This window comes from Cryptotermes secundus, unplaced genomic scaffold (genome assembly GCF_002891405.2).
Source record: "Cryptotermes secundus unplaced genomic scaffold, Csec_1.0 scaffold257, whole genome shotgun sequence".
NCBI lineage: Eukaryota > Metazoa > Arthropoda > Insecta > Blattodea > Kalotermitidae > Cryptotermes > Cryptotermes secundus.
The window spans coordinates 857,364-884,056 of NW_019734352.1; the positions used below are offsets into that span (position 1 = coordinate 857,364).

Below are 26,693 nucleotides of genomic sequence, written 5' to 3' on the forward strand. Positions count from 1 at the left end.
GAGCCTCGACGTCTCACAACCCTATGGGCCTCAACGGCTTGTTACAGGGAAAGGTTTGCTTTATATTTTATGGAAATTATATATACACTTCATGGCGTACTGACTATCCCATTCTGGCCCCTCAAGCTTAGACTCTTGAACTAGTGTTGGCAGATCACGGATCGGTCTCTCTACTGCCCTTGATGAGGTACCAAAGTCGTGGATTGAATTACGCACCGTTCACGCTGCACAAATATTCACACAGGACGTAACTACTTACGTCAGCGTGTGGCTTACTATAAAGGCTGGGAACTGCGTGAAGTACGACAGAAATGGGGTACAAGCATTTGATTGTGGGTCTTTGGTGCCTGCTGGCATTGGAATTCGCAGTCGCATTGTCGGACAAGTATAGCTCGCGGTATGACAACATCGACCTAGACGCCATCCTCAGAAACAACAGGGCCCTCAATGGCATCATCAAGTGTATCCTGGAGAAGGGCCCATGTTCTCCTGAGGGAAGAGAACTAAAAAGTAAGATGCAGCATTTTAATTATCTAAGTTATCAATTAGAGTCTTCATCTAATACTATTAGGCTGAAAAGTTAATGATAATATCACGTGTTAGAGTAGTGATTCTCGACGGGATTTCGGATTGGATACTGAATTTATTGACCACTTACAGGCCGTAACTACAAGCAACAACAACACTTTCGCTATTTCTACACTTTACAAAAGTTTTTTTTTTCATCCCGCAGTGTCTTCAGTGGTAGTTGCCAGGTAACGGCTTCTAACAATGGCTAGTTCTCTGCTCCCCGGCTCAAGTCCTCTCTAAACGGCGGCACCCTTCCATCTGCCTCTTCCTGTTTAAATTTTCCTCCTTATAACCCTTTGCAACGTGAGAATATAAAACACCATTTTCAACAGTACCTCTATTGTTGTATGTGTATCCGTTGCCGCGAAAACGTGTTTACAGAACCGTTACCTAGTAACGGCTCTACAGGCTACAATAATTATATTAGCAGGGTATGTAGCATGCAAGGAAAAGTAAATTATTGATTCTTTTGCTCTGAAATGCTGAAGGAAAGAAATCCCTTGGAAGATTATGGCATAGATTTAAGGATAATATTAAAATAGATGTTAAATAAATAGAATTTTAGTTACTATAGGATTCTGACGATGGTGTATAACACACTGATATATTGGGGGTTTGGACTTTATCCATCGTCTTGGTCCAGTGATTGAGGCTAGCTCTTTCTAACGGACCCAACAGAATAGGTGTTTTCCTTCACCTGAGGACGGAAACAGATCCAGTTTCCGAAACGTCGTGTTTTTATTTGTTATCTTAAAAACCAGGACGATGGATAAAGTCCAAAAACCCAATATATCAAATAGAATTTTGTTGTGTTCAAGAATTCGTCTGGCTTGGAGCAAGTCCATTTATGGGGTCCTTTGAACACGGTGATAGATTTAAAGTTTCAGTAAATGTGGGAAAATTCGTAACTAGACTTTCAGCTTCTCCACAAGGACTAAGCTATTTGGAGACTGTCAAAAATGGAATGGGTTATTGGAAAACGGAGACATATTTAATGACTCTAAACAAGGGATCATTTCCTTTTATAAGTGACTGATTCAGTTACATTGCAGTAGTTGTATAATATTTGAATAGAACCACGAATAATAGGGATTATACATATTTTCTAAATGCATGTTTTGTGACTTTCAGTTTCCTCTGTGGTCTTTATGTTCAATATATTGCAGATACACCTCAGGTTACTCGGCACTTAAAATGGCTGCTTATTAAAATTAACACATTTAACGAAATATATTTGTCACAAAAACCTGAAATACTCTTTGTCATATTTCCTATATACAATGAAGTAGAGGAAGGAAATATTTGCATTTCTCTGTCATGTAGCGTTTGCAGAATTCATGACGTTCGAACCAGTGGATTTGTGGGTAAAATGAACGGACGTCAATAATATTGAGACATGCCCTACATAAAATGATGAAGGCAACTAGACAGCACCTATGCTCAAAATCAAAGGAAACTTACGCATACAACGCATTATTTATGTCGTGTGTTCTTTGTTTAAAGACACATTAATATTAACACAACATTAAGCATTATGGCTTAACGACGTCTTATTGAACATGTTGAAAGGGAATATACATAGTACTCGGCTCTTACTTTGCTGTCTAACAGATGCAATATTGAAATGGCTGCGTGCCGAAATGAGTCTCTAGAAATACTCTAAAGCTTGGGTTTCCTCGGGTAGCGGTACCGTAATCAAGCGGCCGTAATATGACGGTGAATGACGTCACTAAAACGTTGCCATGGAAACAAAGGAACATGGTTTCCTAGAAAGCGTTGGTGGTCAACGCTTTCTAGGAAACTATGTTCCTTTGTTTCCATGGCAACGTTTTAGTGACGTCATTCACCGTCATATTACGGCCGCTTGATTACGGTACCGCTACCCGAGGAAACCCAAGCTTAAGTGCCAGATATGTTAGATAATTGTCAAAATATGATTCATGTTCTCAATAACACACATTACAGGCCATGCCATAGCTCAGACTGTTAGTCGCCGACTTCCCACCACGGTGGTAGTCTTCAAGAACAAGTCATGTCATGTGGGATTTGTGGTGAACAAAGTGACACTGGGGCAAGTTTTCTCCGAGTACTTCCGTTTCCCCAGTCAATTCTACTTCCACTGATTGCAACACACTCATCATTATCTATCATCCGTGGCTGGCACAGTAGGCCAAATTGATGGCGACGTACCAAGTGGACTCAAAGTCTCACCCCGCCCCAAGAAACTTAACAAATATGAAATCGAATCACGGCTGAGCCGTTCTCGGCTTTTCCATGCATCTAGTTTGCCTGAATGTGCAGATATAACGGACGATGAAAGACAAGTCTATGGTTATGTTTAGGAGATTACGAGTAGGTAGCAACCATTGGAACCATTTTCCCTTTCTCGTCCACAAATTCCAGTGTAGTGACCTACTGCGCAGCGATCCGAAGTGTTGCTGCGTGTATTCTTCGATTAGGAAGGTGAACCATCGGACAACTACAAACACTTAAGTGAGTCGTAAATAACAGCGTGAACAACATTCTGTTGAGAGACAGTTCAGCGCGATGAAATTGTCTCAACTCGTAACGCAACGGAAAAGCTGTCAGTGAGCGATTCCTGAAAATGAGTTTGATATTAGCAGTGGTACGTATACGTGTTGTAGGGGCGTCCCTTGAAGGCAATTAAGCGTTTACATCAGTTTTAAAATAACCAGTCTCGATAATTTTTATTATGTCTCATTCTACTTCTTGATATAAATAGAACTCTTCCATATAATGTCTTAATCAAACATGTCTGCATTTTCGCCCTTGACCGCGTAATTATATAGCACTATCGTCGACCTACATTTAAAACTACATTCTTCGTTAATGCTCCTCTGGATAAGCAAGTTTCCACCCAACGGCCTCGTAACAGACTCGCTATCATCCCTGCTTCATACAGGCAGTCTCGCGTTGTGATTCCACTTTACGGGGCCGATCTGCTGTCCTGTGTAAGGTTTTTAGTTTTTCCTAGTAGCACCAGCCAGATATTGGAAGTACCTGAACACAGACATAAGTACTTCCCCCAACGTCCATTACTTACAGTCCCCAGTCCCTTTAACAAAATAAAGGCGTAATCGTGAATTATGAAAATGAGAAAAACTTCATGAAACAATTAAGAAATAGAGGCAATATTTCCATATTTAAAAGCAAAAGTTAGATTAAATTACGTCAATTTATTCAAAAGATTCCTTTTGTCGTGCTGGCCAAATTTTTATTTATCACTGTGTATTATGAGAGCCACTTACATAGACCTTAACATAAATAAAACTGAAAAACAAATGCTAGTTAGTTTTTTTTTTTTAGTTTCTTGGTGTGTGGTGAAACTGAGTCCACTTGGTACGTCGGCCACTAATTGTCCTATTGTATCAGCCCCGGATGATAATGAGTGTGGCGTAGTAGGTGGAATGAGAATTGACAGGGGAAACAGAAGTACTGGGAGATAACCTCTTCCAGTGCCACTTTGTCCACCACAAATCCCACATGGCCTGACTTAGGCTGGAACTAGGGCTGCCGCGGTGGGAAACCGGCGACTAACCGCCTGAGTTATGGTGCGGTCTCTAATGAGAGATGTTAGTTGTATAGATGTTAAGTTTCTGGTCCCAGTTCTGAATATTCTAGACATTTTTAACATTTATGCTTTGTTCTTGCAGCCGATCTACCGGATGCGTTGCGGACAGAATGTGCCAAGTGCACAGATGCACAGAAGAGGCTCATCAGGAAGGCTTCGAGGTACCTAATGGAAAACCGAGCCAATGACTGGAAAGAGATCACCAACAAGTATGATCCTGACAGACAGTTCTCTGACAGCTTCCAGAGGTTCCTGAAGAGCGATGCGCTTTTGTAAAATGTTCCTACCTGAGATGGAATTAAGAGTGCCATGCGACAGACTAAGAGGAAGCAGATTCATATGATTTCAACATCCTAAACATATTCACCAACGGACGTATATGCTCTTTGATGATTTGGGAATTTTGGAAGCGAAATTTAAACAAATACAGCACTGCAAATGCATCAATACAATGTAATTTATTCTAAATAAATAGGCGTATCCTTAATTATATCTGCTGAGTTATTTTAATGTGTGCACAAAATACATGAAATTATTATTTAACTGAAGTGATGTTTTTTCCGTCTGTATACATCCCTAATCTCCGAACCTACTTGTAACCTTACAAATAAGTGAATAAGATTCTAGCCAAAGTGGGTAAGTGAATTACTGAAACTGCAGAACCATAACACGTCTTTAAAGAAGTGAATCTTATGGTGCTTTTGTGTCTTAGTGTTCTGAATCACTTTTACCAGATCCTTTATACTTATCCACACAAACAAACGATGGCTCCGAAAGACTTGGGTTACTTGAGAGTTTTTTTATTCCTCGCTCTTCTGGTTACCACGGAGGAAGCATCGTATTGTTCCATCCTCGAATGATACATCATTTGTATATTCGTGATTCCCACCAGCCGGTCACGGTAGCCGAGCGGTCTGAGGCATGTACTGTCTTCGCTCGCTCGGAAGCCGGGATCGTGGGTTCGAATCCTACATAAGGCATGGATGTTTAGTTTGTGTGTGTGCGTTTATTCTGTGTTTGTGTTTTCTTGTGTGTAGGTAGAGGCCTTGAGACGAACTGAAGTTCAAGGAGTCCTACCGTCTGTAAAATGATCAATAAAAAAAATTGACACAGTAAGGTATAAAATGAACGGATTATCAAGACAGTAAAGATTCCCACCAACAGAATCCCCCCCCCCTCAACACCAGACATCGGTGGCGATAGGCAGCCAAGCGCGCAGCAAAGATCTTAGCGCTAGGTGGATCCAGGGTTCGACTAAGAGGCCAGAGTTCCAGGCTCGGCTGAATTGTCGGGTACATTACAGTAGTCAGACTAGAAGAACTGGGGTAAAACGACTGTTGCGCTGAGGCTGGCTTCAATCCAATGTATAGTGATAAACAACCAACAACTCCATGTTGAAAAAATATCCTTGAGAAGTGAACAGTCGCTCAGAAAGTCAAGAAATTCACTGCCTTTTATGAAAGTGGAACGCTCGATGACGCGTTCAAAAGCGCTAGCCGCTTGGCTTCGCCCTAAAGCACACAATTGCAGTCCTACAAGTACACACACTTGACAGATTTATACCTAACTCTAGCTTATGGCCTCCTAACGTCGAGAAGATAAATCACCAACGAAAAATAACATAATATTCTCTGTGCTCCACACCTTCCGGTCAGGGCCACTGCTGTTCCAGTGCCGAATTTACATATAAGCTAAATACGCTACAGCTTGGACCCTCACGGTGTTTCTTTTGTAAATCCCGGAGGACAACAAACCTGTAACCTGTGGACCAGCTGGACTCCACCCCGAACTACGAGTAATTAACGTGTGTCCTATACAAATATCATCCATTTCTTCCAGCTTTTAGGGTACCGCGACAAGATTGGAAATTGTTTTATTAGACTTGCTCTCACATATTTTCTATTTGTATTCTTTTTGTAACGTGAGAGATCAAGTTTCATATGCCCATACAAAACAACAGATAAACACATCTCTGTTGTGATCCGAGGTACGTGTGGATTGACTGAATTACTTTGGGAGAGAGATAGGGTTTGGTAATTCTGAAATGATGAAGTCACGTGTCTCTCTGGAATGTTTATTTCAGCCACAAAAAGGAAAAAAAACTTTTCAGAATAAAGGTTTATTGGAAACGTATATATAAAGTGCCCCAGGAGGAAGGGTCAATATTTTGGAAGGTCATAGAATCAGTCATTCTAAATAAAAAATATACATATTTACATGTGTCATATTCCCAGCGGTTTCCGAGATATGGCAATTTTACTGTATAACGATATTACTTACTGTTTCTAATATCGGAATTTATTGCTCAAGTGACAAAGTTGGCAAAGTTTACCTAGCATAAGACTTTTTAAAAAAATTCACGGCCAACATCAGTGCACTTTGCAATTCGTGTGAGGACAGTATATCAACATATTCGGCATTTGTGAAGCTGTGCAGCATTTTCGCAACACTCCTACATTATCACCATCAAGAGTCAGAACTGCCAACTGACGCTTCACAATCGATTCACATAGGGTTTGCGAACATTTTCAGATAGTGAAGTACATTGCAGATTCAATGAAGGCAGAGAAGGCAAGGATAATTGAAGCTACTCAGGAGCAGTTCTCATGCAGAGAAATGGAAGGTCAGCTGGTCTTCATAAAGGGAAATTTCAGTTCCTTGACAGCAGGAAGCAAAAGCATCCAGGAGAAAGAAGCAACCCTAGAAGATTCTCTCACTGTGACGAAAAAATTGCCTATGATTTGGAGAATAGTTTATAATTTTAATGGATTAATTAAGTTCATTATAATTCTATTACATTAAGTTAATAATATTGTAATCAACATATAAAATTTCAATATATTAACTTCATAATTACAGAGAAGCTGGAAGGTGGTGGGGTCAGGTCCCTATGAGGTCGTTGGATTTTTTCAGTTGACCTAACCCTTCCAGCCGCACTATGGCCCTGGGGTCGACTCAGCCTTTAACAGAAATGAGTCATCATCATCATCAGTAATCTGTCAGACGACAGGTCCACAGTCTCTTCCAAAACAGTTTCTCCACTTAATGCGATCTTCTGTTTTAGGAAAGAGACTATCCAGGAAAAGTGATAATGTGGTAGTTTTTCCATTTGCTTTCCACATCGCAGTACAACAGCCGTTCAAACCACTCTGGTCACGCCTGTTGCTATACGAACTTGAACCATCTCGAGCATCATTTGCTCTGTGCTTCAAGTCGCTGCTGATGACGCTGCTTCCGGCAGCAGTTTTTGGTTTTTGGTGTCTCTCTTCGTCTGATGACTACCCTTTGATCTGTCCAGCAAGGGAGGCCCTGCCAGTAGCTACGCTACCGCTGGTATAGCTCTCAGGGTCCTTGGCATACTCAAACCCCCTCACCACGATAAGGTGGAGACACCAAGGAGGGGGAGAAATGAGTACCAGGAATTAATTAAATTATTTTCCTGGGGAGTAAAGCGCGGCCGGCGCGCAAGGCTGACAAACTTACCGCCATCTTTGAGCCGATTGTCTAGATAATGTGGGACCCTGAACGTCTCAAACGTCATGGGCCTTCAAGGCCTGGTACAGGGGTAGCTTTATTTTTACTTACTTAATTACAGGTCCGCATTACGTCCGTGCAAGGCTGGTTGCATCAGCTAGTTACGAACAGGAACAGATATACACAACAGACAAAACTGGCTGGAATCTTTCGAAATTTGTAAAATTTCGAGAACTTGTGTCTTTTGGGATGTAATGTCTGTAGTTCCATGAAAGTCAACCCATGTTTCAGAGGAAATATCGCCTCCGTTTTCAGGGTAGAAAAGTAAGCGAAAGAAGAAACCAGGGAAACTTGGCACTGGGCTTCAGTTCTGTCCTTCCGTTGGTCAAGTTGCATCCAGAAGTAAAGCATCTCCTGCGACGATCCATTGTTTTCTGGAATACAAACCGCGAGTAAGAACATAACGTGCTTTGGCATCCAAATGTAACTTCGCACCTACCAAGTAAAAGTAGGCTAGAAACTCAAGTCACTCCCTCGTGGAGCTGAACCCTTCTTGAGAAGCCGCCAAATCTGCAGTTACTCGAGATTTTCCCAGCATTTTATGGAACCCGAAGGTTCATTACCGTGTTCACAAGAGCCATCCACTGGTCCCTACCCTGAACCACATCAATCAAATCTATACCACCCCATCCTACCTAAGATCTATTTTAATATTGTCCACCCACCTACACCTTCTCTTCCCAGTGGTCTCATTCATTCTGGATTTCCCAGAAATATCCTATATGCTATCCTCTTCTCCACCATTCGTACTACATGCCCTTCATATCTCATTCTCTTTGACTTGATCATTCTAATTTTACTTGGAGAAGAGTACAAGTTATGAAGCTCCTCATTATGCAGTTTTCTCCAACCTCCTGTCACTTCATCTCTCTTCAGGCCAAATGTTCTCCTCAACACCCTGTTCTCAAACACCCTCAAGTTTCACATCCATACAGAACCACGTGCAAAATTATAGTTTTTGACCAAAGTTTCTGGATTGAATGGTAGCAAGTATTACCCGGGTTCAATCTCATCTTAATTTCCTTCTGAATCAGGTTTTGATTTGTTATAGTCGTTCCCAAATACTTGAATTGTGCACATTTTCAGAACATCTGTTTTCTATCTTTATGTCATGAATTCTCCCTGCATTTTGGTGACGAGGCAGCAACATATACTTAGTTTTCTCTGTGTTTACTTCTAGGCCAACCTCCTTGTGTGTTTTTCTTTATGGTATGAATGTTATCACCCAGCAGATTCACATCATCAGCATACTTTTTTATTTTTTTTTATTGCTAGTGGGGTGGGACTAAGTCCCTTGTACTGCGGCCACTTCTGGCCTATTGTACCAGCCCCAGATGATAGGTGACGGTGATTGTGGAGCATCTGGTGGAATGAAGATTGACAGGGGAAACCGAAGTACTAGGAGAAAACCTGCCTCAGCGCCACTTTGCCCACCACAAATCCCACTTGACCAGACCCGGGATCGAACCCGGGCCGCCGCGTTGGGAAGCCAGCGACTCATCATCAGCATAGCTAGAAACTGAAATATCAAATCAAAATCAAAATTTAACCACGACGAAGCACAGAATGAGAAATGCTGGAAACAAATTTTAAACTATCGATACCTTTGTTATTTTTTCGTCTTCGGTATGATCCATGCTCTACTTGCTTCAGATGAACGCCAGAAAGGGGTGGGGGTAACTTCGCCCTTGCAAGATCTTTCGAGAATAATTGGAAAGATTTGCGTGTATTTGATTCCATTAAATACATAACCTGGATTGTTGACTGTTGATGCTCTGCGTTCTTTCATTCTCCCTATCCCAGTTAATCCAAATTGCTAGCCCGACTGCATTCTCCTATTTGTCAGCCTGGCTAATTGCCATTGCGGTCAAGCTATGCTGTGGGATCCAGGGACTCTCACTGAGATGGTGGGGAGCTTTAATAACAGATCTACCGTGAGCATATGTTGGTAGTTCTAATAGACACCGCAAGATGACGCCACCAATGTATACAGGAAGATCATGCTCCTGCAGTACGTGCTGACAGATGTCACTTACTTACTTACTCATGGAGCTGAGCCCTTCTTGAGGAGCCGCCAATTCTGCAGCTACTCAAGAATTTCCCAGCATTTTATGGAACCCGAAAGTTCATCATCGTGTTCACAAGAGCCCTCCACTGGTCCCTATCCTGAGCCAGATTTATCCAATGTACAATACACAATCAGAATCTTTTCTATATTTTCTGGGGTGATTGATGGTCTTCTATCTAACAGAATGTGTTCGTAGACTACACATGAATAATACTGCAGCATGTAAACCCGTTGTTAAGGACCGACTCTGTAAATAATGTCTGTTGTTAGGCAACAGATTCATAACATGCACAAATGAACTAACTGGAAAGAGTAGTTCTCTACGCGGTTCATGCGATAGCTGCATAACATATCGCAACTGTTGTAAGCGGTTTTCTCTATACGGTCCGTGCCGAGTCATTATAAACAGGACAAGTCTAGAGTTTAGTTAGTTGGAAGGCAATCGCCGAACAGTAAGTGCGTGAACACGGAAGCCGAGGAAGCTACGGTGTTGGAAGCCGCTACCAGAAAACGACAACTGAAGACACGGATGACTGAAAATCTTGGTGCAATGAAATGTAGAGTGAGCGAATTAGCGGTAATTCTATAATTATTTGTAGTTCAATAAATTCAAATATCAATCCCAGCCAAATTTATGGTCACTCATACACATTACAATATTACGTAACTTCTTAATTACCATTCACATGGAAGGAGGTGTATTTGTAGAGCTAGTGAAGGCTGCAGTGAAATTGTAAGAGACTTGAGGCTTCTTCTGAAATACAGGAGAAAAGTTAGTCGATTCATTCTACTCAACGCGTTTACTTACTGCAGAATTTGAGACTGCGTGAAATCGAAATCACATTAAGAAAGAAAGAAAGAAAGGAAGAAAGAAAGAAAGAAAGAGGTCTCCGTTTGTTACTTACTCTGAGATGAAGTGCAAGTCCTTGTAAATTTAATTCTCATTAAGAAGGAATGGTTCTCATCTATGTTGTCTGCAGGAAAAACCAGTTAATTATTTCTTAAAGGAAGTGACCTTACAATAAACATTCCCATAATAGTTTTATACATTGCAAGAGTGTCTTATGTTTTGTTTTAGCATTTCTCTCTAACATAAAAGCTACAGGAAGCAGGACAGAGAATTTCACTCTTGTTTCCTGTATATCCGTCATGTTGTATCTCAAGATCAGGTCATTCTCTGCGATGTCATATCGGATCTAGCCCTGATATTATATCGTACTCTTATCATAAACATCAAATAATAAACTCTTAGAGACTCAGGTCACAAATAGTTCAGTTAAGTGTTCTGGACTTTTAGATAAATAAACTTGGAAACTATATTGCTAATAGTTAAATAATAAAATGGATAACTAATAGCCTGACAGATAATTAGTTAACTTATAGCAGAAGATGTTTCAAAATAGATAGAATCCTTGAAGAACCACTCGGCATTGACGAGAGAGAAGGTTTGAATCTGCGTAAACAAACTGCGACTTGTTTTACTCTTGAACGTGAATTACAGGATTTGGTAAGTTTCCAGCGCTGTTTATAATGTAATTTAGATGAATAAGAGAGGCTGACGCATATAAAAAGTGATTACTCGTGGAAGACACAGACTCCAACCTGGTGCTTATAATGAAGAGGGCAATTGTGGGGGCTTGCATCTTGTTCACTGTGTGGGTCACAACAGGGAACACGTCATCAAAATACGAGTATTTAGATGTGGATGACCTCCTGTCCAATCACCGAACTTTGCGCAGTTACATCAACTGCATTTTGGACAAGGGGCCTTGTAACCCGGAAGGAAGAGATTTGAAGGGTGAGTTTTGAATCACACAAAACGTGCAGTTATTGACTTTTTGGATACTATTCATCGTCCTATATTATACTTAAAAACAACATTTCAAGACTGGACTAAGGTTAAAGCCACAATTTAACGGTATGAGCGTAGGTGCTAGGCCTCGTGTGTGTGAAGTCTTGCAATGTTTGTCTTACCTGTTGATGACTTATGTTGTGTCTGGCTTATGTATCCTATCTTGTATTGGTTGTGGTGTCCGCAAATATGGACTAGTTCTGTCGATTGGCACCCACTGAGTAGGTTTTCACCTGAGGACGGAGAAAGAGTCCAATTTCCGAAAAGCTGCTTTTACACAAAAAAGCAGGGCTACGGAAAATGCCCGAAAGTGTGTGATTTTATTAATATATCATTGTTAAAATCTTTTAGATATTAAACACAAAGTAAATTTTTGTTCACCTTTATTTTATGGTGACCAGTTCAATTAAGTTAAAATGCCTCACATTAATGCCTATATTCTGAAATAAAAACCTAATTAATAATTTTCTGGTATATTTTTACATTACGGTTCAAATCGTCTTAAATAATGTAAAATGTTTTTTGTTGAGGCCAGTAAAAGAAATAAAACCATAAAACACAGATTTCGGTTCATATCTTTAATACGGTAACAATTTATGTTTGCCGGTAGCGGAAGCCGAGCGTTCTAATGTAGGCCGCACAACGGCATGTATCAAGACATATAACAGTCAAGACTTGATGTCTGCGATATGACGCAAAGAAAGTAGCACAGTTGAAATGAATGAGATTATGAAAACTGCCGCACACCGGTCTGAGTCATGAAGTCAGCATCATTCCTGGAACCTGGGCAAACCATCAGTGCTGCTCGTTATGTCCAGACGCTGCTCAAGCTCCGTCGTGCGTTGCTCGATAAACGTCCGGGACGAAACATCATCATCCTACATGACAACACTCGCCCCCACGCCGCTCGCCTCACACTGGAAGCAATTGCAAAGATGGGGTGGGAAGTTCTTCCACACCCCTCCTATAGTCCTGATCTGGCACCCTCCGACTACCATCTCTTCGGATTTGTGAAGGATCAGCTGCGTGGACGTTTTGAGACAAGGGAGACAATTAAGAAAGCAGTGCGTCAGTGTCTTCGGATGGCTGGAACGGAATTTTACAGAAGAGGAATTTTCAAACTCCCAGAACGCTGGGAGAATTGTGTACAAAGAAGTGGCGATTATGTGGAAAAATAAAGAAAGGTCTGTATATTGAGGTGGTGTATTTGGTTTGTCAATAATAAAGCATGTTACTTTACAAAAAATTGTTGCTCATGACTTTCAGTACGACCCTCGTACCAAAATTAAATAAGTAGCAACCAGAGCTCGTTTATTGCTTGGCTTTTAATGATGGATGTGATGTGTTTTCCAAAATTCCGTTTGATTTTCAACTGACCAAACCTTGTTAGATACCAGAATACAGTACTCTTTACTAAACAAATCTGTTGTACTTGTGTTCTAGAGAATATTCCGCGCGCTTTGAAGAACGCCTGCGCAGACTGCAGCAACTCGCACAAATATTTCATAAGGAAGGCAGCGCTGTACTTAATGAAGAACAGACCAAGTGACTGGCAAGAAATCGCCAGAAAGTACAACCCTACTGGAGTGTATCGCGAATCCTTCTACAGATTCCTGGCTGAAGCTGATCTACTGAACTGACTGTTCATTGTGCCATTGTGATGCTTATAAATTTCGCTATGCAAGGTACTTCTCTGAGAATTGAACATAGGTTCATTTTGTGTCGGACTGCAGAGGGCGGGGTAGGCACAATACTCCGCCCGCTGCAACCTGTCCTGGGACAGCAGAATTCAGTAGGCATCCTAGCGCCCAGTTTCTGTAAGAGACACAAGAATAATAGTCTCACATACGCGCCTCAGTCTCGTAAGTAATAACTTCCTTTCAAGTTTGCGACAGAAACGTAGGATTTTCTCATCTCGTTCAAGCCCTCATTTCATCAAATTAGAAATATTAGGCGAAGTACACAAATTCTGAGGTTTCTTATTACTCAATTTTCTGCAACCTACTGCTTTATCTCTACCAGTATGAAATCTTCTGCTCACCGCTCTGTTCTAAAACATCCTGTATTATGCTCTTCCCAGGCGGTGAGAAATGTAGTCTCATACAAACTAAACTTCATGGAGCCCTTCTTGAGAAGCCGACAAATCTGCAGCTACTCAAGAACTTCCCAGTATTTTATGGAACCCGAAGGTTCTTTACCGTGTTCATAATAGCTCTCCACTGGTCCCTATCCTGAGCCAGATCGATCCAGTCCATATGATCCTATCTCTCTACGGTCCATTTTAAAGCTGTCCAGCCACTTATGTCTTGGTCTTCGTAGTGACCTCTTTCCTTCTGGCTTTCCCACGAATATCCTCTATGCATTCCTCTTCGCCCCCATTTGCGTTACATGCCGTGCCCACCTCATCCTCCTTGACTTGATCATTCTAATTATACTTGGAGAAGAGTACAAGTTATGAAGCTCCTCATTATGCAGTTTTCTCCAACCTCCTGTCACTTCATCTCTCTTCGGTCCAAATATTCTCCTCAGCACCCTATTCTCAAACACTTGTGTAAGAGAATAAACACAAAATTGTAGTTTTATGTATTTTAATTCTTAGGAATTTTAATAGCAGACTGATTCAGAACCGAATGGCAGCAAGATTTCCGTGAGCGGTATCTCCAGTTAACTACTCCCAGAATGCAATTCTCCTTCATTGTCGTCGCTTCGACAAAGGCCATATTTGAAATTTTAGATATCAATGAAATTGTTATTAACCTTGTAAAGTTTAATACGAAGTTAATAAAGACTTATAATTTATGTGTCGGCACACACGTTTTACAAAATTTGAAATGATAATCTTATTTTTGTCCATCTTAGAGCCTCGTTCCAGTTCGACGGCCGAGACGTTTCCGATCTCTTCTTTATTCCCACAATTCTTTTTTGGATTTCTTGTCAGTTCTTTCCTCCCTTCCTCATGTCTTCCAGTTCCCGGCTGAACCACCCTGTTCTTGTCCACCCAACAGGACTATTTCCTTTAAATTCTAACTGCAATATCCTTGCTCTATCATCCTTTACTTGGCCACATCTTGATAATATTCTCTTCTGACTGTGTAACATATTTTCAACTCCAACTCCGCTAAGAAATTAATTTCTAATTAATTCTGCCCTCTTCTTGTGGGTTCGTGTTTCGGCGATATATGCTAGCATCTGTTCAAAATAGACCTTACATGCTATTATTTTACATGGTTCAAAGGTCAATCTCTTTCATGGCATTCAATTTGTAATGCGATAAAATTTATAACCTGGATTGTTTCATTGGTCTCAGTATTTATTTTCCAATTTCAGTTGATTTAACTTAAAGAGAATAAAATAAGTAAATAAATTCTTCACTTATTCAATAATTATGCCGTTGACTTTATTCCGACAAATGCGTCTATATTCCTTAAAATTCTCTAAGTCATTTCCTTGTCCACATAAATTTTGAATCTGAAGTCCTCTATAGCAACGTTCCATTGGTTTAGTTTCTCCTCCATTTCTTTTCATCCCTCCTCCCAAATATCACACTGTTCACAGGAAGCAGCGATTAAATGCGTGGTCTTTTGTTCTTTCCTGTAACTTTGTTAGCAGTTTTCATTCATCGCAGCCTTAAATGAGATTAACAGTAAGGTAGGCCGCACACCAGCAGGCTTCAAGACATGTAACAGTCAAGACATGACGTCAGCATCACGACTCAGACAGTGTGCGGCGGTTCTCATAATCTCATTCGTTTCAACTGTGCTCCTTTCTTTGCGTCATGTCGCAGACATCGTGTCCTGACTGTTAGGGCGGCCGCACATCAACTGCGTCAAGAAAAGCATCAAGACATGTGACAAAAGACGCAGTCTTGCTTCATTCATGATTCATCAGCATGAAGCTGCCGTCAGCATCATGACTCAGACCATTGTGCGGCGGTTTTCATAATCTCATTCGTTTCAACTGTGCTCTTTTCTTTGCGTCATGTCGCAGACATCGTGTCTTGATTGTTACATGTCTTGACGCATGCTGGTGTTCGGCCTACCTAAAACACTTTCTTTCGTCACTCAATCACTTGCATCGAGTCGAGTTTCATAATATTGTTTTAACGCAACTCTTATATTTGTTATGTGTTGGCTTTTTCTATAAGATATTCTGGCATTTATAATCTTCAGTTTGATCAAATCTACGTGTATTCTCTTTTATACTGCTGTGTCATTTATCAAAATACATATACGAAGCATAATTACAAAAAAGAAATTACCACATTCCCTCCATGTTACCAGTGTTTCTCCATCGACAGTTTCACTGTAAAACTGATGTCCGTAATGGAATTACCCAAACGGAATTACTGTGCTACTGAATAACTCTTTATTTCTTTTGTATTTTATTACATACAATTTTTCATAAATTTCGTAACAGTGCTGAGAAATATTGCTTGCATTTGTGGTCGAGATTCTTGGCTCCTTTCTTGCATTGTACTCGTACTCGTGTGTCTGTATGTTTACTCTCTTCTTCCGGTTACACCTTTCTTCATTTGACTGTCAAACCTTCCACACAATTCTATATATTGATTGCATTCGTCTAGTCCTACTCTTGCCAACATCTCTACTGCAAGTTCTTCATTTCCTGATGTCTTTTTGTTTTATATTTTCAATGGAAATCTCATTATCTAACATATTGTGATGTGCCACCAGGAAGGGCGGACGGTAAGACGTCCGTCACTGGTCAACAGCTAACAATTCCTATATAGTAATGCCTAGGAAATCGTTGCCCCGGGGAGATGAAAGTGTAACAGTGGGTTTTCACCGTTATTTATGACGAAATGTATTCCCGCGGCAACAAGAGATCCGTTGCATAGCAGCGGGCGAAACGAAACCCTTCGACAAGGTGTTCCCTAGCCAGGCCGAGTGCAGGATATAACAGTCCAACTCCGAAAAGAGACCAGAGTTCGTACGGGACGAGAAATAGGGACAGTTGAGCTCCGAGCAGAGCAGAGGACACTTCACCAAGATTAGAGGTGTGAGAGTGTATAACACTGAAGAGGAAACGTGCAAATAATTGTATTTGTTAGTGCAAAGAGTGATCGTCCAAGAAACATTCGTTCAAGTCCAAGACTCACACAATTTCTTGTCGCGCTGCCCAGGAAACACGCGACAAAATATTATTATTAGTATTAAAGTAAGTAAAGTAAAGCTATCCATGTACCAGGCCATGAAGGCCCATAAGGTTGTGAGACGTTGAGGGTCCCACATTATCTAGACAATCGGCTCAAAGATGGCGGTGAGGTTGTCAGCTTTACGCGCCGGCCGCGCTTTACTCCCCAGGAAAATTACTTAATTAATTCCTGGTACTCATTGCTGTTAGAGGCCAAGTGGATCCCAGGGCCATAGTGCGGCTGGAAGGATTAGTCAATTGAAAAAAAAATCCAATGACCTCATCGGGACTACAACTCGCGACCTTCCTGCTTGTAGCATAGTGTCTCAATCAACTACGTTACCGCGTGCCCCCACATTATTATTAGGGTGAGAATGAGTCCACTTGGTACTGCGGCCACTACTGGCCTATTGTACCACCAGATGATAGATGATGATGATGATGATGATGATGATGATTGTGGAACAATCGGTGGAATGAAGAAGAATTTTAATTTTCGGAGTCAGCATGACAACCCTACTTCCTTCAGTTCCTACCGGACAGAAAACTCTCAACGTCACCGTAACAGGGACCAGTCGGTTATTGTTATTTAAGGAAATAATTCCTAGTGTTTCTTACAATCAAAATACTAAATACGCTCCGTGGGCAGAATGCAGAGATAACGCAAGTAGTAACCACTCTCTGAAACTAAGTGTAAAGAGAATTAAAGAGAGAGAAGTAACTGCTTAACCCGCATGTTCGATAAGATGAGGCCAAATCCAGTCGTATTAAGGAATGATGGAGGGGATGAATAAATAAAAAAATCTCTAAGAAACTAATGAGTTGCGTTACAGTAAGGTTTTCTATTTTTTTTAACGAGCCTTAAATTAATATAAAATTAAGGAGGTCGTCTTCTGGGATCTGGGCCGTGTATTCTTCGTTTTAACCGACGTTTCGGAGGAACATATCGCCTCCATCTTCAGGGTAGTTGAGTAGCTGTTTACAATATTATATCTCAGCATCCTGTTGCACTCTACACGATAAATGATACACACTCCGTCCCAAGTGCAAACAATATATATTATGTCTTTGATCTTGTTCTCTTCTACACTACATGTTTCGGCCTCTATCGGCCATCATCAGGTGTATACTCCTTACGTTGCTGCCACACTGAAAGCACACGTAGTAAAGACAAGCAGCGGCACGCACACAGGAAGACCACACAGAATAACACCTGTACAATGTGGAACAAGAACTAGCCGCTCCAGCACTTTAGACATAGGGCGAGTAACCCTAACAATTTTAAATTCTAAATTTAAAATTTAGAGAAAATTTTAAAGGATTTTAANTTGAGTAGCGTGCGTATAGAGATAGCTACTCAACTACCCTGAAGAGAGAGGCGATATGTTCCTCCGAAACGTCGGTTGAAACGAAGAACACACGGCACCAGATCCCAGAAGACGACCTTCTTCATAGTCATCGCCGTGAAAACCTCAAAACTTACATAATATAAAATTGTTTGACCAACTTAGTAAAATTACAGTAACTAAGGTCACAGTGTATCTCTCCAACCCAGGCTAGTGTATCTATGATTGAACAATCATATCTATTTATTTGCGATTATTTGATGAAATCTGCCGTTATCGCAGGCTATAGGGTGGCAAATAATATGATTATTTATTGAACAATTAATTACAACAGAAGCGACTGAAGTCTGATCTGAGGTAATATCTCGGAAATTTCCTGAAGGTACTTCGGGCGAGATTATAACCGGTCATTTCTGGAATAGAAATCAGAAGCATCACTGCTTGAAAGCAAATGCTTCATGTAATACTCTCACGTTCTAATCAGCCATAATTTGAATTTCATTTTTTCCAGAATCCTTGCCAAATTGCAATAGTTGACGTCAGAGAGAATTTCTAGGACCCATACTGTATTAACCGTGGCTGAATCACTCAGCATCGTACATACCATGGCCTTGACATGAGACGTGCTCACTCGGACACACCTTCACTGGATTGCAATATGTCTACATAGAGTCCATGAAAGTTCGCTCACAGAAGAAGACACGGCTCCGCTGCTCGCATGTACATTTATTGAGACAGACACATGTCAGATGCGCATGCGTGCACTGACAAATAATCCGAACCAGTAAACGTTTCTCAAGGGCGCGAACTCGCTCAGAAAACGGTGCATCAAAAGATAAATTGAGGGGTGAGGGGAGGCAGCGTCATTCATAATATAAACCCCTGAAATGTGGACACTTTGTAAGGAAGAATCTCACACAGGACTGAATCCAAAAAATATTCGTGTTCCGCATGCTACACCATATCTGTCCTGTTGATCAACTTTAGAGCAAAGAAATTCCTCAGAATTTCCGTGTTTTTGGACTTTGTTCTTCGTCCAGTATTCTAGAAATTAGAAGACACGACGTTCTGCAAACAGATCCAGTTTCCTAGTTTCTAGAATACTGGACGAAGGACAAAGCCCCAAAACTCAGCAATTCTGAGTATTATACACCATCGTCAGAACTCTTTGGAATCTACAGAAATTCCTGTCTATGAAATTTGTAAAACCGCAAGTCGAAGGTACTCTGTAGTTACTATAGGATTCTGACGATGGTGTATAACACACTGATATGTTGGGTTTTTGGACTTTATCCATCGTCCTGGTTTTTAATATAACTAATAAAAACACGACGTTTCGGAAACTGGATCTGTTTCCGTTCTCAGGTGAAGGAAAACACCTATTCTGTTGGGTCCGTTAGAAAGAGCTAGCCTCAATCACTGTTTCCGAAACGTCGTGTTTTTATTAGTTATCTTAAAAACCAGGACGATGGATAAAGTCCAAAAACCCAATATATCAGCGCGAAGGTACTCTGTTTAGCAGTGGAACATCATGTGTTTACTGGGAAAAGTAACAACTAGCAGACAGGAAATTGAACTAAAAATAGGTAGGGGCAATGCAAGAAAACTCAGTAGCTGCATTTAATTTGTAAATCAGAGAACGTATCGGTCTAGAGAGCAGCAATCCTAGTTCAAATTTCCTTCCGAAAACGGACTATTCAGTCTGAAGTTTCTTGTGATTTACCTCAGTCCCTTCAATTACAGTAAAACTTGGTTATAGCAACATCGGTTTCTGCGACACCTTGTCTATTGCGTCAAATATTCAATGGTACGAACTAATTCCTCATAAAGCAACTGTTTTTATACCTTGCTTAGTACGACATGCACAAATGCATCAACCTCGTATGTAACGTCATTTTCATTCCTGAATTTCTCTGATATGGACACTGAACGTAATTTAGAAAGTGTGTATTGGGCAAGTAACAGGAAACAGATGAAGATAACTGATTACTGTACTCGTATCTAGGTACAGTAAGGCACAACAATTGATGTAATCTACTGTAATTTGGTGAGTAGGCCTACCTTTAATATACAGTATTAGTGCGGTGTGTATTGTCAGTGAAAAGCACTGTAATATGTCTTTGATATTACACATTTGGGCAATTCCACGTTAATGTTACGTTAGTCTGTACTTAACTACGTATTTCACTAAAAAATGCAACATTTTAACTCGGTTTTTGGTAGATTTTTACGTGACTAACATAAGGCTACTATGTAAGTGCCCATTTCGGTTACAACGACATTCGTTTATAACGACACTATTTTTAGGTCCCTTTGATGACGTTATAACCAAGTTCTACTGTAAATGCATGGATAATACTGTCGCATGTAGACCCGCTGCTAGGCAACGACCGTGAAACAAACAATTAGACAACGGCCGTTACAAACAGACGAACGGTGTTTTCTGTGCGGTTCTTGCCGAGTTGGTATAAGCAGGGCAGTTACTAAGGAGTGAGTTCAGTGAGTCAGTTGAGCGGAGCGAGGTATTTGGTTGTTGAGTTAGTGGTTAGTGAAAGAACCGCTGGGGTTTAGTTGTTGTGAGCAGTTGCTGCGAGAAGCTGGTAGCTGAGACCGGGGGTAGTTTGGGAACACCAAGTAAGGGGAACGTCCGCTGTTGGAAGCCGCTACCGAGCAACGGCTAGTGAAGACGTGACTGTGGACGATAGTGCGCGTGTGTAATAGTAAATTGTAAAGTGTGTAGTTACGCGCTGCACAAAAGAGTCCAATAATTGCAATCATCGATCCAAACTCGCCTTAGTCACACTTCATCAGCTATCAATACTACAAACAAGGTCATAACCGTTCCATTCCACAACTGTTCATTGATTTTCTTTTAATCATCTTCTCTTCTCTAAGTGATCTGAGATATGGACACAGGAACTGAGAGAAAAGTTAAGGTAAAATTATCCCTCTGCTTAATTAATAAAGCATGAAGGCACGAAGACGTATGGGAAGGAGGTATGGCTCCACCAATCTCGACCTCGACACCACATGCAAGTGAATGGTCAGCTTCACACACAGACCGCTGCACCCCCGGAGAAGTACCTCCAGTCCCATTTGGATAGGTGGCTGTGCTGGCCCCAGAGCCGGTCTGATTGCTGTGAAGTAAAGAAAATTCTCTTGTCCTGCCGGGAAGCGAACCACAGCCGCCCAGTCCGTAGCCTGTCGCTGTACAGAATAAGCTATCCTGCATCGTTTGAGTGAAGTATGGCCTTATGAAACCAGAGTTTTGCATAAGTAACAGATCAGTATTGTCTGTAAGAGAAAAATAGCCCGCTCATCGTGGCGAAACGGTTTCGTCTGAATGGACATTTTCGAGAACACAGAAGCTGTAGACACACAATCAGAATCCTAGACACAAAGTTCAGCTAGTGACGTAGAAGTTGGTGAGCTCTATTATTCCCTATGGCACAACGAATGGAGACCTCAAATTTCATAACTCCAAGGCACCTAATCGAACTATCGCAATGAAGAAAGTTTTGTAAACAAACATAGCTTGTCCAGTGTGTGGCAAGATTCTGTGTAAACACTGAATCAGCTGTTGCGACAAATGCAGTAAACTCTTACTGTTTATTGAAAAGTATAAATATATGCTGACACGTAGAAGTCAGCTATAAAATATCCTAAGTCGGGGACACGCAAGAGCCATTCGAGAGACAATTTTTAGGAGGTACCAGGGGTCATTATGCCAATATCTATCTATTTGGGACGCGCCATAGCTCAAGTGATTAGTCGTTGGCTTCCCACGGCAGCGGCCTGGTTCGATCCCGGGTCTGGTCAAGTGGGATTTGTGGTGGACAAAGTGGCGCTGGTGCGGGTTTTCTCCGAGTACTTCGGTTTCCCTTGCCAATCTTTATTCCACCAAATTCTCCATCATCATAATCACCCGGGGCAGGCTACAATAGGCCAATCAGTCACCGCCGTGCCGAGTGGACCCAGTTGGACTCCACCCCCACTAAGCGAATCTATCTATCTATCTATCTATCTATCTATCTATCTATCTATCTATCTATCTATCTATCTATCTATCTATCTATCTATCTATCTATCTATCTATCTATCTATCTATCTATCTATCTATCTATCTATCTATCTATCTATCTATCTATCTATCTATCTGTCTGTCTATGGCTCTACAGGCTTTTGTCGGACTTCGGCCTCTTTTTAAGTTTCTTAATCCTATAAACAGTCTGTATGACTCCTTGGACAGCGGATCAGCCCATCGCAAGGCCACTATCTACACAGAGAGCAACACAGACACGGAATGGAACTAACAAGTTCACTATACTTCAATAGCACACTTGTAAATATTGCAATATATTAATAATAATATAAATAGAGGCAGGCCCGTTGTGTTAGAGGCCGTGGTGGTCGCAAACAGTGCAAATATGCCTCAAGTGCAGACCCCTCCTGATACCTTGTTCTCGAATCGCGTACCTTGAAATGTTATTCAGTCTATGGTCACCATTTTGAGTGGTCAGCAGGGTAGCGGGGTAGAGAGAGCAGTTGTGGATAGATGTAGCTGACTGGATCAGGGGGCAGACCGCTTAGTTATAGTCTGGAGCGGTCTGGAGGTGGCACAGGCTCTCTGTACACGTGGTGTCTCCATGCTCCTACCCACCCACCTATGTTAGCGAAAGCGGTGCTTTGTAGCAGTGGTGGCAGCCGTGGGAGACAACTCCGTCTCTTCATGATATGCACTGGATGGAAGGAGGATTGCGGGCCTCGTGTTTTACGCAGTGAGACATGCACCTAATTCTGAGAGATATGTACTTTTTTTTATTGCTAGTGGGGTGGGACTAAGTCCCTTGTACTGCGGCCACTTCTGGCCTATTGTACCGGCCCCAGATGATAGGTGAGGGTGATTGTGGAGCAATTGGTGGAATGAAGATTGGCAGGAGAAACCGAAGTACTCGGAGAAACAGATAATTGCATTTGCTGTGAACTTTATGACGATGTTGAGTTGGCTCCTCGCAGCTGCGAACTTCGTGTGAGCTTCAGGACCACGCTGGATCTGTTCGTGTGGCAGACAAGCTATGTCCAAGGAGGCGAATGCCGGGATTCTGTTACCAAGTGCCGGATATGACAAATATCATTCCTGGATCGTGTTGTCGAGGACGAAGTTTGGAATCTTATCGTGTGTATCAGGTGCATCGATATTCTTTTCCTCAGATTCTTCTCGGTTGCGTCACTCAAATTACGTAATAGTTCCGGAAATCGCTCAAGACAATTTCCTTTCTCCTCCTTCACAACAGGTCAATCATATAATAGGAAGTAAAAGAAGGTAAAGCTATCCCTGTAACAGGCCGTGGAGGCCCATAGGGTTGTGAGGCGTCGAGTTTCCCACGTTTTCTAGACAATCGACACACAGATGGGGGTGAGGTTGTCAGCCTTACGCGCCGGCCACCCTTTATCCTCCAGGAAGGTTCCTGGTACTCGTTTCTGGAGTATGAGTAGACCCCAGGGCCATAACGATACTGGAAGGGTTAGGTAAATTGAAAAAATCCACCTCATTGGGACTCGAATCAGCGACCTTCCGGCTTGTAGCATAGTGCCTGAACCAACTACGCTATCGGGTGTCATACGATAGGAAGTATATATACGTGGTACAGTCATTAAGTTCGTGGAATGTGGTCTTATCGCATCATATTACGAGGTATTCACTTACGCTTATACAGATCCACATCGGCCCTCAAAATAGTTGCCGTTGGCCGCTATGCAAGTCTGCCAACGTTGATATAGCTGCCGAAAACATTGCTGAAACATATTGGCGGAAAATTCCCGTACGGCGTCTCTTGTGGAAATGACCACCTCCTCGGACGACTGAAACCTACGATCACGTAGCTTTGCTTTCAAGCGGCGAAAGAGAAAGAGATCGCAGGGTGCGAGATCAGGTGAGTACGGAGGGTGTGGCAAAACAGTGACATGTTGCCTTGTCAGTTCATCTTGGACAAGAACAGAGCGATGTGCAGGAGCGTTGTCTTGAAGCAACAGCCAATTATTCCTACGCCAAACGTTTCGCTACGGAATTTGCCTAGTTTTTTTGCAGAACTTGATGTTTTCCCGTTGTTCAAACTGTCACATTTTCGATTTCCGCCACTTGCATTTAACTGCAGTTCACAATAGAGGCCGTAGTTCTCTTTATACTGTTTGCAGACAACTGCCTCTTGCTGTGACGAGAGATGAACTGACAGGGCATCACGTCGTGCCTCAACCTATCCACTGTAGTGCACTGCAACGAAGCTTTGCGGCCAGTCCACGAAATTATTGACTGTGGTAGTATTACAGGGTGTCCCAGGAGGAATGTGCTAAACTTCGGGAGGGTGTTCCTTATGTTAAAGTATGCCGATATAACCCAAAACACCTATGTCCAAAGTTGAACGGTTACGGAGATAATGGCCCGAGAAAAGTGTGGTCTTCTAGCGGGTCCACGGATTATACCTATCAGCTGAGAGGAATTATCTCTGTTTGTCCTTGACTGCCGTGATTCATCCTATCAGTGCTTATGGAGTTGGCTTTATCAGAACGCGCAGTCAGCACGTTACGTCATCGCTTACCATTCATGTGTCATGTACAGTGCTTGGAACTCTTAACGACAACTTTGAGATGGCATGCGAGTTTTTTGTACTTCAATTTTATGGCTTCATGTCACTCACAAGTTAGTTTGATGTTACGTACATTATTAACATTACAGAATCCACATATTCCTGCCAGTTTTAATATGTATTTTGTAATCAACAAGTGTGTAACCCCGGTCAAAGTTTGACACTTCTCTGGCCATTATCTCCGTAACCGTTCAACTTTGGACATAGGTGTTTTGGGTTATATCGGCATACTTTAACATAAGGAACACCCTCCCGAAGTTTGGCACATTCCTCCTGGAACACCCTGATATAAAATACAGCATAAACCGGAGGATACACTCGTAGATAGATGGATAATATTAAAATTGATATAAAGAAATAGGATATAATAGTGAGGACTGGATTTAAGTAGCTCCGGAAGAAAACCAGTAGCTGGATATTTTACACAAAGTACTGAAATTATGTGTACCCAAAAAGGTGTGGAATTTATTGGCCAAGAGATCAAGTTTTAGTTTCTCAAGGATTTTGGACCACAAAATTGGTCAGTTACTTAGTTGTTCAATATAATTCCTTTAAAACTATGTAATCACTACCATTGATTAATAACAGAAGAGTGAAGGAAGGATGGTTCAATAATTTCATGCACTGAAGAGGAATTTCTTGACATTTGGAAGTTAACTGTACACAGAACCCTACGACACAATCACTAAGATTAGCGTCGTATCATGAAGAAGCTACTTCAGGAACTTGTTGAGGAGGTAGAATGAGTTGTAACCCATATTTCTCTGGTGGCCAGAAACCTGTTGCATGCTATAACAATGTGACGATGGGCAACAGTTCAGCAAGCACATTCCCACAACAAAGAAGAAGCCCTCTTCTAGTCAACGGTTCGGTAAGCACGTTTCCGTGACAACAAACACTTTCCCATGGTTACCGGCAGCTTATATAAGGAGCCGTGCAGAGAAGAACGAAGACTATCCCGTGTGGAGGCGGGGTCGAATACCTCCACCGTGACCCTGCGAGTCATAGAAGGCGACGAAAAGGGAAGTCTCAAATCTGAGACAGTAAAATTTGGTCGCGAGCACCAAGGGACTTGGACCCGAGAAAGACTTCGCTGGCAAAGCCCATCAGCATATAAAAAAGACAGACCCATCCTCTGGTCAGAGAGGGCGCCCCACAGAAACAAGGCCGTAACTGTCAAACGGTAATAATTAGATGGGGTTCGACACCAAGACTTACTTACTGACTGACTGACTGACTGACTGACTGATTGACTGACCGTCAGTCGCAATGTGACTCTGAATTTGACTTTGACTTGAGAACGAAGACTTTCATCAGACAGCTGACGTTCGAGGCAGTCGCAGTAGAAAGGAGACCCAATAACTAATTTGGGAGTAATTCTTGATTCGTCGCAGTGGAACAGAAGATATTTGTAGTCCAGTAAGGAATAGAGCGAGTCGTATTCATTTATTATGAGTTGTCATAATTAACTGTGATTGTAAAGAAGCGCTAATAAATCCAGTCATCAAATCCAGAACCCATTATTATTAGTCACGCAAACGCCTAATACTTGAGAATACTAACCCTGTCTGAGACTCTGCATATTTTGTGGACTGCAGAACTTATATTAAGACGGTTGTTGCTAAATTCAATGCCCACCCTCAAGCTGAATGACCACAGATGTGTATGTACAAACAGCACAGTATTTTTATACTCGCAGTTCCGATAAGAAGGGGAGAGGAATGAGTCAACACGTAACATGGGACAGAAAGACAAGATATTAAAAAAAATATATCTCAGTGAGTGGGAAACGTCTTTGATGAGAGAGGAAGAGGGGTGAGAGAGAGTGGAAAGTGTGTGAAACCTACTCAACACACACACACACACACACATACACACACACACACATACATATATATATATATATATAACGGCTGTGTTGGAACTTGAGTACCTC

General features: G+C 41.7%; 2 protein-coding genes across 2 annotated transcripts; both read left to right on the forward strand.

Moving 5' to 3' along the window:
* Positions 1–294: 294 nt before the first annotated feature.
* Positions 295–4,705, forward strand: LOC111868796 (ejaculatory bulb-specific protein 3-like). Its single transcript, XM_023859771.1, has 2 exons — positions 295–510; positions 4,245–4,705. The coding sequence occupies exons 1-2, from the start codon at positions 312–314 to the stop codon at positions 4,436–4,438; spliced, it is 393 nt and encodes a 130-aa protein (XP_023715539.1). The 5' UTR covers positions 295–311; the 3' UTR covers positions 4,439–4,705.
* A 6,621-nt stretch (positions 4,706–11,326) lies between these two features.
* LOC111868797 (allergen Tha p 1-like) lies at positions 11,327–13,563 on the forward strand. The gene is made up of 2 exons (XM_023859772.2): positions 11,327–11,562; positions 13,060–13,563. The coding sequence occupies exons 1-2, from the start codon at positions 11,379–11,381 to the stop codon at positions 13,254–13,256; spliced, it is 381 nt and encodes a 126-aa protein (XP_023715540.1). The 5' UTR covers positions 11,327–11,378; the 3' UTR covers positions 13,257–13,563.
* The last annotated feature ends 13,130 nt before the right edge of the window (positions 13,564–26,693 follow it).